Source organism: Anarhichas minor, unplaced genomic scaffold, assembly GCF_050575085.1.
Source record: "Anarhichas minor isolate MPS153535 unplaced genomic scaffold, ASM5057508v1 ptg000025l, whole genome shotgun sequence".
In the NCBI taxonomy this organism is placed as follows: Eukaryota; Metazoa; Chordata; class Actinopteri; order Perciformes; family Anarhichadidae; genus Anarhichas; species Anarhichas minor.
In genome coordinates this window covers 10,600,100-10,620,250 of record NW_027466471.1, presented here as the reverse complement: position 1 = coordinate 10,620,250, position 20,151 = coordinate 10,600,100, and the positions used below count along the sequence as shown (strand labels likewise).

General features: G+C 40.7%; 1 protein-coding gene across 2 annotated transcripts in view; it reads left to right on the top strand.

Moving 5' to 3' along the window:
* Positions 1-20,151, top strand: part of pcsk5b (proprotein convertase subtilisin/kexin type 5b) — a 51,951-nt gene that overhangs the window by 10,118 nt on the left and 21,682 nt on the right. The window contains exons 3-10 of one of the 2 annotated variants that reach the window (XM_076098793.1): positions 3,796-3,848; positions 3,888-3,948; positions 6,344-6,487; positions 7,497-7,573; positions 11,409-11,497; positions 12,220-12,392; positions 15,312-15,524; positions 16,801-16,901. In XM_076098793.1, coding sequence (XP_075954908.1) covers positions 3,796-3,848; positions 3,888-3,948; positions 6,344-6,487; positions 7,497-7,573; positions 11,409-11,497; positions 12,220-12,392; positions 15,312-15,524; positions 16,801-16,901 — 911 coding nt within the window. Of the gene's footprint in view, positions 1-3,795; positions 3,949-6,343; positions 6,488-7,496; positions 7,574-11,408; positions 11,498-12,219; positions 12,393-15,311; positions 15,525-16,800; positions 16,902-20,151 lie in introns of both variants that reach the window. The other variant, XM_076098792.1, reaches the window with a different exon arrangement.

Sequence of the window (20,151 nt, the reverse complement as noted above, 5' to 3'; positions counted from 1 at the left end):
AGGTGCTAGAAGATCATTCCTTTGCTTCACCAAGCTGGAGATAAAATATGGAGCAGATCCAATCGTCATGCCTCAGAGCCTGCCAGCAAATTGGCACAGAAACAAAGGCAGTAATACTCGCAAGTATTTTAGGCAATAATAGAGGGCAATACTGTCTTTGTTTGGATAAGGATTGGCAAATGTGACACATTTGATGCAGATAACCGCAGGCTGTTACTATTGAGTGATTTTTAGAAGGGATAACAAAGGATGGCATTCCTCTGGATTGCTTTTATCATTTAACTGCCTTAGGTCATCCGGCAACTAGAGGACAAAAGTGTATTTAAAAAAAATTAATCCATATAAAGAAGTCAAAGCTGTGATATGTTAGCAGCAGCAGTGCGAGTAGGGAACCACTTTAAATGGAAAGAACATATTTTTTAGACTAATATTAGCAGAGGGCAAAGAACAGTAAAACACATGCACATTTTATGAGCTGTATCTTTAGTGGACACTCTCGTCCTCCGTTAGCCAGGTTTGTTAATATTGTTTATACATTCTTTCCTCTGTAATCATCAGGCTGCTCTTTTTGAAGATATATGTTGCTGGAAAAATCAATACATGTAAATTATCAGCCCTTCTGGCAGTAGGGGCTGAGCTGCATAGAAATGTTTTGATAATGTATCATGATATTATTGTCATGGCGTCTCCCACATTCCCATTGAAACCTCTGGGCTTATTTATTTTTTGCCTCCGTAGTGAAATTGATGTTGTTGGTAACAGTTTGCTTGCACGATTTACCTCTTTTGAAGTGGTTTCCATCTTCCTGTGCCCCCGAAACAGAAAATGTCGGTCGCGAGGAGGAGAGGCGTTAAAATAAGGACATTGATGATCAATAGGAGAGTTTTACAGCATACACAGCTGCAGAACTGCTGAATCTGTTTCAAACTAGTTTGGATGTAGGCTGACAACATATCTCTGCTTTACAAATGTTATATCCAAACTTTAAAAAAAAGTAATTGGAAGTAATCGGATGAAAAACCTGAAAATGGTCATTTTTTTTGGTTGAACAGTTTAATTTTCAGGAAGTGTCACTAAAGCTGAGGAAAGCTCAGAGAGTAAACAAATATCATCTGGACTAAACTGCATAGGTAGATGAACATTGTAGTGTTTCTGTTCCTGCTGATAAAACAATGCTTTAGAAGTGCTTTACGACCCTTTTTTATTCACTGCATGAAGTCAGTATGAAGTATATAGCAACAATAATGCCTGATACTTAAATTATCCTAAATTGCTTTACATACCACCTCCTTCGGGAGGATGGAGGTCATCATCCACTACAGAGCAGCACCTGACTGAGGTGGTAGGGATTGGGTGTCTTGCAGAGAAATCAGAGGTGAACTACCCACTAATTGGGACCCATTTCAGCAAAATTATTAATTTTGTTACACCATCTGTTAATCTTTGCTCTGTCTCGTCAGTCTCCAGAAGAATCGATGGCGTGTGAGGATTTGTGGTGAGATGAGAGGCAGCGATGCATCCATTGTCAGACCTTTCTTGAATAACCAAGTTACGCACGAGCAGTTGAGAGTGACACTGCTGATCAAAGATTGAGGTTGATGCTATGCTAATGTTTGCTAATTGTAATGATACACCAGTGCTTTTGCATTGACACACGAGTCCGCAACTCCGGATGACGCTGTTGTTTTGGGGATAATGGCGTGTGTAAATGGTTATTTTGAAGCTCACTGTCCTGCCAGAACTTTGAGTGAAGTGAGCTGAGACTTTGGCAGACGGAGGAACACAAAGCTAGAACAAAATATCTCGCTGTGTTTTCTTCTCTTTGTCTCCGTCTCTTCCCTGATTTGCCATTTGTTTTTCTTCCATCTTTCATATACTCTCTTAAAAGGGAGATCTAGACTCTTGAGTTATTAAATGTTGTCATTGACAGAATCATTTTCCTGCTCTCCCTCCATCACAATCTCTAAAGAGCTGCATACTTGAGTTATTGAATCAATGTTATTTATAAAAATCAATCATCCTCCGTTCACTTGCTTTCTTTTGCTCTCGCTTTCTATTTGCTTTCACTTCCCTCCTCTTCCAAGCTCTGTCTTTTTTTTATTGACTCTCCTGGGACTTGTTTTCTTCAGCTCTTTATCAACTCGCCTTCTCCGGTCTATCTTGTCTCGTTGCCTCCCTCTCCAACTCTCCAGAGAGCCCGGCAGATTATTTCAGTGCATGAGACCAGATAATCACTCTGCAGTCATTATGTCAGCTTTTCTCTCCTCTCTGTCTGCTGGAGCTGTATTGATGTGGAGAAACGTTTTGTCTTTGCAGTCAAATATTCTTCACATAGGCCTCCTAGATCTGCCGAACTGAGCAACAAACCACTTTTGTCGTGTGAGAATTTGATTAATCTGTTGGATTTTCTTTGTACATTATGGGGAGACACTTTATGTTCACAGTAGATGGTGTTATTGATTGTTTCAGGAGGAGTGCACATTATTAACTGTACAAATAAGCATGAGCTCCACAACATCTCAGCTCAACATGGTGTTTTCCTGAAGTACATTGAAAGGATCATACTTTAGTCTGTGTAAGCTGGCACACAATCATGGTCATGTGCAAACTTCAGTCTGAAGAATCCCAAAATTACTTATTACAGTAATATTTACATCTTCGGATGCTTTCATACGTGCCAGTTTTATGCCTGCTAATATTTCAATGTTTGTGTTGTCGTCATAGCTGGCACATGTAAACTTCTCAGTCCTTTTTTAGACAGATGAAGTCTGCAGGACTTCAGCTAGACTAAGCATAAGATTTGAGGGTTTTAAAACGAGATGACCAGGGCCAAGCAAGTGGGTCCAGCCCTCCTGCTCAGATCCAGCAATGCTGATTTTGAAATCGGAAAATTCCGTCTGCGTGATACCTGCCAAGGAATGCCGTGCGCCTTGAAGCGAGCCCATAACATTTGAGAGATTGATGTTACCTGAGAGACATTTATGTCCTCAGGGCATATGTGTGTGTGTTAGTCTGTCCATTTTGCAGACTAGGAGAAATAAACTGATGGAGAGAAAAAATGTACTCCACTGCAAAACTCTTGTAGGATAACACTGGAATGAATAGAGTTTAACGTCTAGATGGCTAAAAAGATAATATATCAAGGTTCTTATGAACAAAGGCTTACTTAATGTGCAATCATTGCTTTGTATTTTATTTTGTAGTCTTAACTTGCTCACCTAAGCCACAATTAAATAGGGAGACTTCAAGTAAAAAGGGCTGAAGTTATTTTCAGATGATTCATATTCACAAAATTACTTTTCAGCGGAGTGTTGTCACCTTTGAAAATGTTCTTTCTCTAAAATGAAAACACCATTACAAGGGAAAGACCGCATTTCACTTCAGCAATGTTTGCTCCTACAGTTAACAATGTCATCTGCCCTCATCGCTCACCCATAACAAAAATTCAATTCCCTTCTGCTGCTTTCTAATGTTTTGTCTGTGCCGGTCGGGCGTCACAGTATACTAGCCGTATCTATTATCTGGAGATGGTCATAAAAGTCAAAGAAGAGGAAATATAGCCACTGTATGTTCACTTTTTTATTGAAGATGCAGCACCCATGTTTAAGAAGACCCTAGCTTTCCCAGAACCATATCTTTTCAAGATTATATTCAACCATGAACACAAAAGTTTAAAATGAAGTTTGATGAAATTTCACCTGTTGACTGATTGTAATATGCGTAACGCAATTCCACTACTGTGTGGTATTCCTTGATTCCTACTTAGTTTTTGTTATCTCTATCTGTGTGTTTCAGGTGGAGTGGATTCAGCAGCAGGTGGTGAAGAGGAGGATCAAGAGGGATTACAAGCCAGACCCACCCCCTTCCCTGACTAGCCCCGCCCACAGCTACCCGGCTCAGAACAACATATTCTATAATGACGCCAAGTGGAGCAGCATGTGGTACATTGTGAGTACACTGTATACTGGGACCAGAGAAGTTCTTTCTCTCTCTTTGCACGACTACAGCACCAAAACAAGAATATCACAAGTTCAGAGGCAAATGGAGCCCAATATATTTTGGAGTCATCACTGCTGTTTATCTATTCTTCTTTGTCTACATTTGTGGGTCAAAGGTCAGCCGAGGGCATAGCATGATACTGATTACTGCAGGGTCAGTGGAGATGAGGGATTTGCGCGTGTGTGTGTGTGTTTTACTGAATGAAATAACAGAGAAGCCATATCGATGACATTTTTGCATTTCCTCAATTTGAAAAGAGACAACTTAAGGTCAAGCTGACACATTCTGTGTTTGTCACAGGAAAGTCCACAGCGGTTGAAATATACATGTCTCTGGCTTCCTGATTTCAAAATCGTATCTCAGAGATTGTTCACGCGCACACACAAACAAAAACACACACTCACACAGGACATTCAAATTCATATTGCAGAGATTTACAGGCTTATCACAAGTGTTGGCATACACCCTCAGATCATTGCTCTTTTAGTGTGTGTGTGTGTGTGTGTGTGTGTGTGTGTGTGTGTGTGTGTGTGTGTGTGTGTGTGTGTGTGTGTGTGTGTGTGTGTGTGTGTGTGTGTGTGTGTGTGTGTGTGTGTGTGTGTGTGTGCGCGCGCGCGCGCGCGCTTCGGTGTCCTCTGCTCTATCAATTGTTTACTCGGTAGAGATAACGCTTAATACTTTGACCAGAGGTTTTAAACCTATTTTGTTGGCTGTAGGACGGAACGGTTTGAACTTGTGTGTTTTCAGGTTTACTAAGAAATGTACTTCCTCTAGTCATTTCTAAGTACCTGGTATAGCATACAGTTGACACAATTCTGCCAGTGAAATGAATCCGTTTGTTTGTCCATATGTATATTTTTGTATCTATTTTAAGATAAATCAAGAGACACATGAGATTAGCCAGTATCAGCGATTTAGGCAAGAGTTTGAATCACATTGAAGCTGCATGCAAATTGCAGTGTTATTCTGTAGTAAAGATACTTTCTATGCTGTTACAAAGTATGTGCTGTTTGCAAACAACTTAGACTTAATACGCTGTCAATTACATTGAGCCTTTAGCTTAAACCGTATTGCTAATACAGCCGTGTGTGATATGTGTGAATGAGCTGTCATCTGCCTGTGCGCTCTCTGCGGCTCAGTCGATGTTTTGTATCTTTTGCTGTGCAGAGGATTTTGGGACAGAATAGCCAAAAAAGCATGCTAGCTTGCATACTGGAAAATGCGACCGGATGCAGAAGGACGTCCTGGTATTTTTGACATACTTCATTTGATATATTATGTATTGGGACATAGGGCTGGGTGGTATGACCAAAGATGCATATCACGGTATTTTGTAAGATTCTGGCGGTTTCACGGTATATCACGGTATTTTTTTTTTTTCTCACGTTAAAGCATTAATTAATTAACGCCGAAAAGAACCGGCCAGCGAGCGGTGGACAGCTGTTTGTGTGGCGTGTCTTCCGTTCCGTCACTTCCTGTTTCCTTCACATTCCACTGGGTCCTAAGCCCCTCCATGTACAGCTTCTTATCACCCTCTATGTACCAACGTACATTTATAACAAATACCACACATATTACGGTAATCAGCGTTGCATATGTGTCTGACCAAAATACCTTTTGTTGTTCAGTCTTTGTTCATCCTGCATTGCTCTTTTCTGTTCTTTAATGTAACGTTAGTGGAGCGACAGAGCCTCTCCCAGCTGTTAGCAGACTGTTGTTAGCTAGCTTTACCCAGCATGCAGTTCGGCGGTGAAATTTTATAAATGTACAATTATTAGTGTTACAAATTGTTTATGTGTCAGAAACTGTTGTGTCGTGGTGTTTTGCCCTGTTAAAGAGCGTTAGTTGTGGGTTGTTAATTGTTGTTATAAAGTTATGACCATGACTAGGGTTCCCTCTCAATACACTTAAAATAACTAGCTCCGACCGTGGTGCTCTCAGCGGCGAATAATATATTTTGCTGCCTGTTGAAGAGCGTTGTTTCGGCTGTGTACCGGTATGACGGTGTATGAAAAATTCATATCATAAAATTAAAACCGGTATACGGCCCAGCCCTATTGGGACATACTAAATCTTTTCTGGCATGCTAAATAGTAGAGTAGTATGGGTGTTGGAACGCACCATCTGACTTTCAAACACTTTGAGACTTGACTTAAACTTAATTGGACTGACTTGTGACTGTGGCTCTATATGAAAAATGTAAATGGAAAATTTATTTATGTGGGCACACTCATAAAGTTGATGTTGTGCATCTGCAAGATGCTGATTTTTGTTTTGTTTGTTTTGCCCCTCCTCTCTCCTTTATCATCTGCTCTCACTTCACCTCCTGCCACCATCTCTCCAGCACTGTAACGACGACGTCCATAACTGTCAGTCGGATATGAACATCATGGGGGCGTGGAAGAGGGGCTACACGGGTAAAGACGTGGTGGTGACCATACTAGATGACGGCATCGAGAGGAACCACCCAGACCTCTTTCAGAACTACGTGAGTGTGTATGTATGCACGTGTAGGGCGGCTATGAGCGGCAGTGTGTGTGTGTGTGCACACGTTGAGTCTTGAGTAGTCAGTGCAATTTTATTAAAAAGGGTTAATCTTGGTATGTGTTTGTGTGTGAGCTTTGGGGGGTTATGTAAATGTTAAAGTAACCTTATGATTACGATTAGAAATCTATCAACAGTGATGATATTCTTTGTGGAAAAGGGTATTTAGATGTGAAACAAATCAAAGATTATGATTATAGTATCAATTACATAGAAATTAGATTGTGTGAGTAGGAATGAATCAATCAATTTAACCACGTTACAGAAAGAAAGAAATTCACATTACAGAAGTCAAATAATCAACTAGATTGCAATACTGGTGGTGATTTGGATTAGATATTCACTTGGATTCATGGATTACTTATTAAAGGAAAACTTCCTCAAACCTGTGGGTGTGCAGGTATGCTGTGTGTACATTATTTGTCTGATTACATACTTTATTTTGCATGCAGAGGTTTTTCTACCTCAGACCATGGCCAGATATTTAGAGCAACTTCTTGGCCTGAGGCAGCAAGTAAGGCCATCAATCAACCGTGCAGATAAAATGTTTCACACCCTGTTTGGCAGTGCCTGCGCTGCTGTTATTAGCTACTCTTAATGCCTGGATTTGTTTATGCCGAAGGGTGAGCGGCGCAGCAGATTGAGTTTGCTCTGATTGCATTCGATTTACAAAACTGTTGTGAGTGATGCTAATGTGAACTGTTTGATTGGGTTCGAGAAGCTTCTTGGCTACAGGTCTATCATTTACACACACACACACACACACACACACACACACACACACACACACACACACACACACACACACACACACACACACACACACAGACATATGGGTAGTGTTGGACCTACCTTTCTGATGAATTTGTTGGCTGTTTTCTCTCTTCCGATCATTATTGCAACTCTCATTTTGGTGTTTGATGTACTAGTTTTGACCTCTGTGTCTCCTCCAGGACCCTCACGCCAGCTTTGATGTCAACGGTAATGATATGGATCCCATGCCTCGATATGACGCAACCAATGAGAACAAGTAAGAAAAACAATCTATAGCAGATCTAATGAGAGAGAGGGGAATTTGATTTGAACTGTTAAAATATGGTTCAGGCAAAATTCAGGATGTGGCTTTAGTGTTTTGGGGTTGGAGTCGGGCAAATGTTTTTTGTGATCAATTTTTACCAGAAGCTCTTTGCCTCACTATGTTTGTATTTGCTGAGCCCTGACCTTGTTGTGGGTGAGATGAGTTACATTAATGTATTTGATTGTGACATTTGTCAGTGGGTTGTGGTTTTTCTATTTGGAGGAAGTGTGTGTGTGTGTGTGTGTGTGTGTGTGTGTGTGGAGAAAAAAAGAGGGTTGCATTTGTCTTGTGCCAGTTTGGCTTACTGAGTGATACTGAGTGATTTTTTTGTGTGTGTGTGTTTGGCTGCAGCAGCACAAGTGCCTTGACAGTGGCTCAGTCCCTGCTGGTAATGCATTGTCTAAAAGACACATGAGGCCTACAGATGCAGCTGAGTTGCTTTTCTTTTTAAAGCTGAATTCATTGTTGCCTATGATGTTATGCGTGTGGAAAGAAATCTGGTTCACCCGCTTTGACTTTTCATATTACTATTCTGTATCCAACAAATGATCTAATGGGATGGTCATTTTAGTTCAATCAAAACATGGAGGTCACATCTCCACTGGGAATAGGGAGTCTAATGAAATAGATTTCAAAGGTTGGTGTGTGTGGTGGCCTGCAAGAAAAAACTGGTCATCATGCCCGAAAGGCTGAAGAAACAGTCTGTTAAGCTTTGTTTATACAAGCGCTTGGCACCGTAGCGCGAGCCCCGAGCATGTACGGAGGCGTTTATACTCTATGCGCTGTTCGTTGCATTATTCTCCAAAAACGCCAGAGGGCATGCAAAGAAAATGAACTGTGAAGAATAAAAAAAGACAACGATTGAAACCCATAGACTGTAGGTGTAATATACAGTCTATGAGTGTAATCAGCCAAAGGCCATAAACCAACCTCCACTATGCCGAGGAGGGATTGTAATTATCTGTAAACTCATATCTCATGTTCATGGACAACTTTATTGCCTTTGTCCAAGCCCTGTGATCGCGCGCGCCACATGCACCAAGTTACAAAAATTCCGAGGGGCACGACCAAGCATCGCGACCACTACGCGCACAATGTACCGGCTGTGATTACGCCTTTTTACGCTCACTTTAGCTTCAACTGAAACTGTGTATTGTTGTCAAACTATGTGTTGTACAAGAATGATGTAACTCGTTTTAACCTGATTTTGTCTTTGTGTACAAGTGGTGTGTGTGTGTGTGTGCGTGTGCGTGTCCCATAAAACTAGGCGGAAAACATTAACAAAGCTGTTTATCTTCTTGCAAATTGATTTTTACCATAACCTTCGCTTAACCTTCTCCAACACAAAGTGACTTTGACAAAATGTAAAAATAGATTTTCAATTGGAAAAACTGAAAACTATAAAGAAAAGAATACATTATAGTTTTATTATTATAGTAGTAGTATACACAGCTATAAAATGGATGTGTACCACAGAGAGTTAAATGTGAGTTTAAGTGGCTGTATCCTTTGAAACTTTCAGAATGTTAAAAAGTGTGTGTTTGCATTTGTATAATTATTCTGTGTGAGTGTAAGTTGTTCTGACTGACTGTTATCCATTGGACAAACATTTATATAGTTCTGGTTGAAATCCAGAGAGATCCTTGAGTGACTGTGACACAGATGTGTAGAAAATGGAAAATACAAGCAAACACCGAGAATGGAGTGACAGCCAAACAGATGATTTTATGGATTAGTGGAGTGAAATGAACCGAGTGAAGACTTTTGAAGCGTTTTGAAAGAGGGAGCCAGCAGTTTGGCTCATTAACTGTGACAAAGGAGCCTATGACTGATTTGCAGCCATCTAATATGCTATACTTCAACCCACACAGCTAACTTTTCTGTAAACTTGTGAGGTCAATCATACTCTACTAAGGATACAATAAAGGTTTCCACATGTATACAAATGCTGTTACATCTGATATCAGAAGGATATGGATATGATTTTAAAATAAATCTATAAGTCATTGTTATGGATTCTATGTAGGAATAGTACTCCGATTTCTGTGAAATGAGGAATGCCGAAATCCTGTATCAATTTGACAAGTGATCAGAGGTGTTGTTGACTTAATAGTTTGTTATTTTAGGAACTACATATCGTTAATGTTGTTGTTTACTTTCCTACTGAGTAGATTACAAATTTGTTACCACTCTGTTAATCGTGAAGCTACCACCACCAGCCAATTTATTAGCATAATGACTGGCAAAAGGGAATCTAAAACGCAAGTATTAACAAATAATATCTTGTTTGTCATTTACCGACGAGCTTCATTTTGTTACTTGTAGAAAGAGCCGGGCTAGCAGTTTCCCCCTTCATCCAGTCTTTGTGCTAAGCTAAGATATCCGACCTCTGGCAGGGTCTTCATATTTACTGTTGCCTACAGACCAAGTGAAATCACTCTAACTCGTGGCAAGAAAGTAAATAAGCATATTTCCCTGAATGATAACGTATTCCTTAACATTTGTTTGTACTCTTCTGATTTCAACTTTCTATAGTTTGTGGATATAGAAATTCTTTCCGCATTGTGTTCAAGACTGTGTAGGCAGCGAGGTTGAAAGCTAAGTTAACGTAATTTTGTTAGGTGGGAAGAAAGGTTGAAAAACACTTCAATAAATTAGTGATAAGTTAAAGGAAAATGCTCAAAACCTGGAGGAGTATGTTGTGTATTTTACTGTGCTTTTGTGTTGTATTGCACCAGTGTAGACGACAGTAGAGGACTGTATTGCATGTAATTCTGGGACAGATTGTGGGTGAAGAAAAGTGACAGATATATAATTCTTACTTCCGAGCGTTTTTGATGAAGTTGCCAAGCATGGATGTTGCTGTTGACACCGTAGGTAAGTGTGGACAGTGATGATTTTCAGTGACGTATTTTAAACCTTTGATCATGTAGCTAAATAAGTGTTTACCTGAAGTCATCAAGTTGCTGTGAAACAGATTGTCCTCAGTCTGAGTGCTTCCCTGGACTTAACAACTTCTTTGCGTCTTCCCCGCGGGGTTGGACAGCTAGATGCTGGGTTTCCATGGCAGCGGTCAGAGCTGTTTCCGGGGGTGTTGTGATGCAGATGTTCCCTGCAGGTGGTGTGTGTGCATGCACGTAAGTGTGTGTCTGTGCCGATCCAGAAAGTGGTGTTTCTGAGGAGGCGGCAAACGCAAACATTTTTATGTTTGTTTACGCTTGTTGCTGACCCAGGCCGATTGTCACCACTGCAGTTACTGGTGGAATGTTACTCTGTTGTGTGTGTGTGTGTGTGTGTGTGTGTGTTTAGTCGTATTTAACGTAGTATGAGTGGTCTAACTTATCACTATTGTTGGACAATGTTTCAGCTGTTATTGTTTCATTGTGTCTATGTCTGTTTGTGCGTGGATGCCGTACTCCAAGAAAATGTCAAAAAAGGTCCAAACTATGCTTCTGTTGGTGTGTATTTGCTCATTGGGGACCATTGGCATTGAAGAATGTTGAACTTCCTCTTTTTCTGTTCTCTTTTAGGCCTGTGAGGAAAAAGCAAGAATGATAGAAATATTTATAGTGTTTGCTACATTTGTAACACTTATTACTCTCAAACAATTTTGTGAAGGATTGCATCAACAGGAATGTGCACATCTATCTGTGAAAATGTGTACATGCAGGAGTCCTTGCTTTCCACTTCAAAAGCTGCATGTTTATCCGGTAGTGTTTCCGTGCTCTCATGCTTGTGTATGTTCTAGATTTGTATAGTAAGCTGTTCATTCTCGATCTCTCCTCAGACACGGGACACGGTGTGCAGGCGAAGTTGCTGCAGCCGCAAACAACTCCCACTGCATTGTGGGGATTGCCTATAATGCTAGAATAGGAGGTGAGTGATATTTTGTCTGGTTAATATTCCACCAACGGGGTTTAAATACAACGAACGCTGTGTTTTTAGTTTGTATTTGTTTCACTGATCGATCATGTGCTTATGAACCACACACCATTGCGATGTCGTCATGGTGGTGCCTGAATGCTTCTGCACACTTGCATTCTTATGAACGAAACAACTAAAAATCAATATGTGATAAGAACTTGAATTATAGAAACCTATATAGAGATCTTGTTGCAGAAATGTGCATAATAAAAAGGAGCAACATATTTGATTAAATTGTAACTTCTAATGCTTGAAGATACAGAGTTTGTCTAATACAACCAGGTGTTGTGTGGGACAAGCACACTGTAATACTTGTTTATGTATTAATTAGCTTAATTAATTACTTTATTTGTCTGACTGTGTTTAATTTATTATGACAGGATATTAAGCAGGTAGACTGGCTGTTTCATGCATATTATTAAACATTTGGAATGAAATACATAGAACAGATTAAAGTAGCTTGTGCATTTATGATTTATCTTTTTGTGTGTGTGTGTGTGTGTGTGTGTGTGTGTGTGTGTGTGTGTGTGTGTGTGTGTGTGTGTGTGTGTGTGTGTGTGTGTGTGTGTGTGTGTGTGTGTGTGTGTGTGTGTGTGTGTGTGTGTGTGTGTGTGTGTGTGTGTGTGTGTGTGTGTGTGTGTGTGTGTGTGTGTGTGTGTGTGTGTGTGCGCAAGGTGTGCGAATGCTGGATGGCGATGTAACGGATATGGTGGAGGCAAAGTCTCTGAGCCTCCAGCCGCAGCACATTGACATCTACAGCGCCAGCTGGGGACCTGATGACGACGGAAAGACCGTGGATGGACCAGCATCTCTGGCCAGGCAGGCCTTCGAGAATGGCATCCGCATGGTAGGCACATGCATACACATTTACATACAGATCAATGTACAAATGAACATGTGCTTCACTGCTCAGCCAAGACTTTGGCATCGGTATTCATATGGTTAGAAAAGATATAAACACACTCTCCAAGTGTGTGTGTTTTTCATGCTCATGGACTCGTATCCCAAAGTCCTGCCTGGCTGTCTACTTGTGAAGCTCCTCCGGACATTAGAGAGCAGCCCCGGTCTGTTAGCATATATTCATCTACATATTCATAGCGTATTTTGCATAACGACAAGCTGCCGCTGTGTTGTTGGTTGGGTGGAGTGGAAACGCTATAACAGAGGTTAAGAGGGGTGAAGTCATTTACTGGACACGTCTCTCTCTCTCACTCTCTCACACACACTCACACACACTACATCTACATGTTTAAAGAGTTTGCTACTCCTGGCTTTCTGCCATTTGGTTAAACAGATGTAGCCCTTTGATGAGGTGAGACAGAAAGACAGAAACTGAAAACTTTGACTTGAAGGCTGACTGCCTCTGGCATGTTACAAAAAAGAGAAAAGAGAGAGGAACAAAGGTACGGACAGGCAGGGAGTGTGAGTAGAATAGAGTCCCTGCGCTCCGACAGGCTGGCCTTTTAAGTTGACAGAGGTGAGGGAGATATCTGTCCAACTGGTACAAGTTGGGCATGTGTATGTGCTTGCGTGCCCTCCTGCTATTGTTTGTGTGCGTGTCTGAGTGTGTGTGCTTGTGAAGCTGAGGGGATATGACATGCTTGTAAGTGTATCATGTACATATATGACTCTCTGAAGGTTTATCACAGAGAGCTGAGGTGTTAGAAATACCACTGACAGCTGTGCAGAGTGCTGTACTCGACTTCTGTTGCCAAATGTGAAAAACGGTGGAAAAAAAACCCATCACAATTGGACAATTTCCCAGAGCCCAAGATGACAGTTGCAAATTTTGCGTTTCTCCACTCTCCCCTCCTTCATTGTCCTCTGTCCTTCTCCCTCTCTCTACTCACTGTTTCCTCTCCCTCCCTCTCTTTGTCCCTTCCTTTCTTTCAAAGCACTCTCCATCGCTCTCATCTGTCAGCGTTTGCTCCTGTCTGATCCCCCTCTCACTCAGAGGGGCTCCACATCCTTATCACTGCCTGACAGAAGCACCCTTTTGAAGAACTCAGAGAGAGAGAGAGAGAGAGAGAGAGAGAGAGAGAGAGAGAGAGAGAGAGAGAGAGAGAGAGAGAGAGAGAGAGAGAGAGAGAGAGAGAGAGAGAGAGAGAGAGAGAGAGAGAGAGAGAGAGAGAGAGAGAGAGAGAGAGAGAGAGAGAGAGAGAGAGAGAGAGAGAGAGAGAGAGAGAGAGAGAGAGAGAGAGAGAGAGAGAGAGAGAGACTTTTTGACAAACAGTTTGAATCGCAGTGTTTGTCAGATACCTTTTTTGCTGACTCCTGGCTGAACTTTGCCTTGACGCCTCAGTCGGACATCACCAGCACCATAACTAGCTCAGTGCGTCTCCACCAGGTCTGGGTTTAGGTCATTTTCAACTCTGACAATTTTAGAAGTAAAACGGCATTTGGTTTGAGAAATAGTTAAAACTGAATACTCTTATTAGTAAATTAGTTGGCGTGTGAAGCTCACTCTGAGCTGGCCCGGGTCTCAGGGATCATTTTATTTTTATTTTAGATATACTGTGTAACCTCTTTTGGAAACCTGGATTTGAATATTAAACAGCTGCCTGGCTGCTCATATAATGTTCCTCAGTTATAACAAATGTCCATATGTGTGCAATGTTCAGCCAAAGTTTGGTGAAATGCAAAACATGCACAATGACTCATTGAAAAACTCTGCCTTTGTTGTGTAAAAGAAACCGGTCTTTTCATGAATATTTTGTGGCTTTATTGATTTGCTTCCTTTCATAGTTGTGTACAATCAAGTTACATTTTTTTGTGGGCTGTTGATGCATTCTTAAAGCACAGGTAATGACTTTGTATGGGTAATAGTTTCAAAAACTTACAAGCTTAAAAAGATTGAGTGAAACAGACTGATGGATATCTACGGAACTGACAAAAAATAATTAAACAAAAATAGAACTGGGTAAACACAAGGTCCAAACTGCAAGGATGCAAAAAAAGAGAAAGTTTTGGATAAACAAAACACAGGAGGCCGATGGAGAGCAATTATAGCACAACATGATATGATGATAAACAAATAAATAGGAGTCAAAGATTAGAAAAGGACCTTATGGTAATCATACGTTTAGGAGGAGATTTATAAGAAGCTGCAGCTATTGTAACACAATATAACGCATATAGACGTCATTTTATTCTTTTCAACACATATTGATAAACAAATCTTACTGCTGAAACCAATGTGAAAAATAAAAAGCTAAATCAGACAAGATGCAATAACGTGTACTATTAACAAAACAAACGTCTTTTTAAGCAATGTTCTGTATCTAATTTATTACTAGTTAATATGACATCATTCTAGTAATACATTATGTACATGATGTCAGTCAGTACATTAACTCGTAACTTTGCTGCTGTGGCACTGATATCAGGAGAGATGGAAATACACCTCAGTCCGAGATCAAAAAAAAATCTCACTAACACAGCAAATATGTCAAGTTTTCAAAGGAAAGAAAACACCACTTTATTCTGCCCAGTTGAAACATTATGATTACTGAACTAGGATCAAATCACAGTTACCAGACATTCACAGGCTGCTGAGGCTTTGCTGCCTCTCTGACTGTTGCTGATCATTTCTTCGTCATACAGTGGTTTTGCACACTGAACACATGAACTTGTTACTCAGACAGAAATGAATAGAACATTTTCAAATATCAAGCCGAAACAAAGCCTGATGATGAGTAAGTACCTCTTAGTGCTAAAACAAATCTGCAGCCTCTTACTGTATCCTCTCTGCTTCTCTTCCTGTTAGGGGAGGAAGGGTCGTGGCTCTATTTTCGTGTGGGCTTCAGGAAACGGCGGGCGCAGCAGAGACCATTGCTCCTGCGACGGCTACACCAACTCCATCTACACCATCTCCATCTCCAGCACAGCTGAGAGCGGACGCAAGCCATGGTACCTGGAGGAATGCTCGTCCACACTGACCACCACCTACAGCAGCGGGGAGAACTACGACCGAAAGATTGTAAGGAAATTGTGTGTATGGTTTTAAAAACTGCTGAATGCATACACGCGAGTTCTATAAATGAGCACAAGTTCCCATGGCCTGACTTTACTGCAGGGCCAGAACGCGTATTCCTTCTTCACTGATGTCCGAAGTTCTAGCCCAGTGGTTTGTGCTTAATTGAAAATTTGACAAGATTTCTGTTTTTCATCTTTAAATGCGTGACATGAACCAAAGATACGTGCTAAGGCTGGTCTCCCTGTCCTAGATAATTTACATTAAATACCGACCATGTTTTGATTTGGAGCTTAAAAATTGTAAAATGCATAATGTTTAATTTCAGTTAAGAATACAGCATGACGCTATTTGGCATTAACTTCACCTGGTTTGTGTGTGTGCTTTGTGGTCCAGTGGTGTGGCCTGGTTTCACCCACATTGACCAACTCGCTCCCATGCTCCACTTGGATGGACAGTGACAGTTGTCCACTGTGAGCTAGCTTGTCTGGCAGTGTTTTGCTACATTCCTCATTCTGATGCTACAGACGGACACACACACACACACACACACACACTCTCTACGGTGTCCCTCTGGCTTAGTAGAACCTCATATATCTAAATGTCAGTCTAATCTACTTGAACACACACTGTCCTGTCTACTTAATGCTGTTGGACCACTTTCACTTCTTACTTAACCATTTCAGATTCTGTGTGTGTATATTCAGATAATCCCTCAAACCTTTTGGTCCAGGAGAGGCCCTTTGATGAGGGCTCATACTGGAAGTTAGACAAGCTTTTCTTGGCGGACTGACTGTCGAGCTGTCTTGAGTTGTTGGCTGTTAAAAGTCCAAACAATCAAGCGAACATACAGCGCTTTAACAACATGCTTTACTGCTCCTTCTTCCCTCTTACTCGTTGTCCTTGGATTCTCCTTGGGGATTGAATTCATTCCTTTAATTCTTGGGGAAACAGGTGATTTGTGTAGTTGTGTGTGAATATCTGTGTGTGTTATCTGTAGTGAGGCAGTGTATCAAGGCTGGAATGTGGGTTTCAGGTGTGTCTAAATCCTTCTGATCCTCATGACTTCAATCTCTCTCTCTGTCTGTTTCTTTCTCCCTCTCATCTTTCCAATACTGTCACTATTCTCTCTTCTCTTCCTCTTCAACTTTTTTCTTTTGGGTTGTTTCTTGTCTCTTCCCTTCCCCTTTCTCTGTCTTCACTCCTGTAATTCCTCTTCATCTCTCTTCCCTCCCTTGTCTAACTCTGTCTTCACTCTCACTCTCTTCTCCTCTGTTTGCAGATCACAACAGACCTGAGACATCGATGTACAGACAGTCACACGGGGACGTCGGCCTCGGCTCCCATGGCTGCTGCCATTGTTGCTCTGGCACTGGAGGCAAAGTAAGATCCACTTAACCTCATCCCTTCACTTCATCCCCTTGCCCCTTGCGTACCTTCTAATGCCCTCTTGTCCTCTGGCCTCATTGATCTATATGAGGAGCTTGTGAAGCATTTTCTCACAAGCATATCGTGCTGAGCAGTTAAACAAATGTAAATGTTCTTCTGGATGGTGGGCTAGAGAATGTAATGTAAAGATTGGTTTAGAGTTTCAGCTTTTGCAATTAACTTGCCTCTATATAGTGATGTATTCACATTTAGTGATTACATCTGCAGTGATTACATCTTGAGCGGCTCGGTAAGCTGAGGTCACTTCATTTAACCTGGATAATCCAATCCAAATCCTCCCAGTAGAAAATATTCTCGGTTTCCAGGCAGTGCTGGGCACATAAGCCTGTTTCCTCAACAAGATTATCACACGCTGCTTCTTACCTGCCTGCTTTCTTCTCTTCTACGAGCTCTCACTTCCTCTGTCGTGCGTGCTGAGCCTCCACCACTGTCATGATGTTTTCTTTTTGTTGTTTTTTTTCCTCCTCCAAGGCAAACACTCTTTCCTTCCTTCCATCCTTTTGTTCACTTTCTCACATGGATAAACCTGCATGCATGCACATGCAAGCAAAGAGGAGAGGATGAAAGGGAGAGGGGAAAAAGTTTAGACAAACTGTGCAATACTGATCATATCTGCTCTTATCTGGTGAATGAAAGCGAGCAAACTCTGTGTGATAAACATGTCAAGACGCCATTACGCTAGACTTCTTTTTACTCTCTACTGTGAGGTCTTTTCCCTCGGTATGAGAGTGGATTGGAACATGTTGCTCCGGAAAACTGTCTCATGCTCCGTTCTCTGTACATTTTGCCAAGTTTAAGATGTTTTAAGTCAGCACATGATTTATCTCTTTATGAGTCTGGCACAGCAAGCAGCGAGGTTTAAGAGCTTCAGAAACTTATATTTCTATCCGCCTTTCCTTTTCTCCTTGGGAGTTGAAGACATGGTAAAGTGAGGGAACATGGAGACAGGACTCTTCAGTGAGGAAATTAGGAGGGATAAACAAGAAAATGAGCAAGGATAACCTAACACAAGGATGTCATCTGCTAGGAGGTTACATTCGTCTGCTTTAAAATTCAAGCTAGAGAAGCAGATAAAGTTTAAAGTACCAAAAATGCTGATTATAGTTCAGTGGGTAATCTACCATCACTGGACTGAATGAAGGTGAGATGGAGAGGGACTCTTCATTTTCCTTCTTGCTTTCTCCCTGCAGATTACCCATGTGTGTTTTCATCCATAATTACACTTAAAAGAAGCACCAAGAAACCCGTATTAGACGACCTCTTTTGCTGCTGGTTTTCCCCAGTATGCAAGCTACTCCATTAATTAGTATTGGCTTGTTTATAGGAAGGGTGTCATGGCCTAGATAACGATGCCAAAGTCACTTTTAATTAATGACCATAAAACATGTATGGAGCCATAATTATACGGTGGCAGCTAAGCCTATTAATAATGATCTGTACATTAATTATTCTGACTTGTACATCACTTTACTGTGCCACCATCCTGTAATTGTTTTTTACTTGATATTTTATTTTGGCTCATTTTGGCCATTAGGGAACAAAGTGTAACAAAATAGCTGTTGTCTTAGCTACTGTTGTTTTATGGGCATTAAAGGGGTGTGATATTTTATGTGCACTGCAGGTAGGGAAAAAGAAGACATTTTCTTTCCATCTTCCAATATTTCCTTGTTTAGATCCTGATCTCATTCCTAACATCAGAAAGCATTCTTGAATAGAACCCTGCAAACTGCAAAAGGCTGACCTAACACTCCATTAAGTAAACTTGATTACTGTTCTTTAAAAACCGAGTGATGGATAGCTAATGTGAAAAGTATAGCTGTTTTCTAGTGCTGCGAGAGATAGATGGCCAGCTTTCAGCATTACTAAAATATTAAAGTATGTAAAACGAGGAATGAAATGGTTGAGATTAAAAAGACCTAACGGTCGGAAACCTCAGTCAAACATGTAATAAAATCCTAACTAATTTGAATGTGATCACCACACTCAGCAATCAACCTGGGAATGTTCCAAAAGGGATAGATCTGACTCAAAAAGTTGTTTTGTTTTCATTAAAAGTAAAAGCGATGCTTTACATTAAATCCATAAAGTATATAATGCAATTTATGCATAGAACAATATGATAAAGAAAAGATAAAAATACAATAAAACAGAATACCAATACACAACATTGATTAACCCTATCCCCAGCCCAGTAGTGCTACTCCTTGATACAGATAAAACTGCCAGAAGATTCTTCTGACTATAATCTGTGAAAATCAGCAGCTAAATGTGTGATGCTGAGAATTCTCCCAGATGTTAAGGATTTTAAGCTTTCACATCATACCAGCGTATCTTCTTAAATTTTAAAATCTGAATGTTGGGTTGCCAACGTTGAATATTAGTTTTAGGTCAACTGATTCAGAGCAGTGCAGATTCTGGAGGACTTAGATGGAGAGGGAGTGACACGAGGGGAAGGAATGGAGCATCTGGCCGGCATATGAGATGGAAGGGAATCCCAGGAAACTTGGTGACCCACTTCTTCCTGGTTTTTTCCTTTTTAATGTAGCATTTGTACATCAAAGCGCTTGAGGCAAATGGCTGCCATCTCGTAATGGATCTCACGTAAGATCTGAGAAACTAGGGATGGATGAACGCGTATCGCTGCTCTCCATCTATGCTTCTCTGTCATTTTCTCTCTCAGTAATCTTCCACCTACTGTATATTACTATGTTTTGTTTACCTTGTTTTACATTCCATCTGCTTTATTCTTTCTTGCACTTTGTTTTTTAACCTCCTTCCCCTTTAATCCCAAACTTTATGTTTCTCTTTCACACACATATCTTCCACCATGCTCTTGTCTGAATTTATTCAGAATGAACAATGAGATATCTTTTCTGTCTTACTATTCATTCATTGTCCCCCTTTTAGTAATTTGTTTTTTCTCTTCATGTTCTGCTTTGCCTTTCACAACATAATGAATTATTCAAAACGTTTTTCTCATCATTATTCCTGTATTTAAATCTGTAGTGCAGCTTGACCGGGTCTTCTATGTACGTGCATTTGTGTAGATTTTAATATTTGTTATTTAAAATGTATGCGTGTGTCTGTTTGAGTATGTGCATAGCAAAGCAGGTATTTACATCATTTAGTTATTCATTTATTCACTTAGTTCTTGCTCAGTTTTGTCCTGGGAGTTTTTTACAAT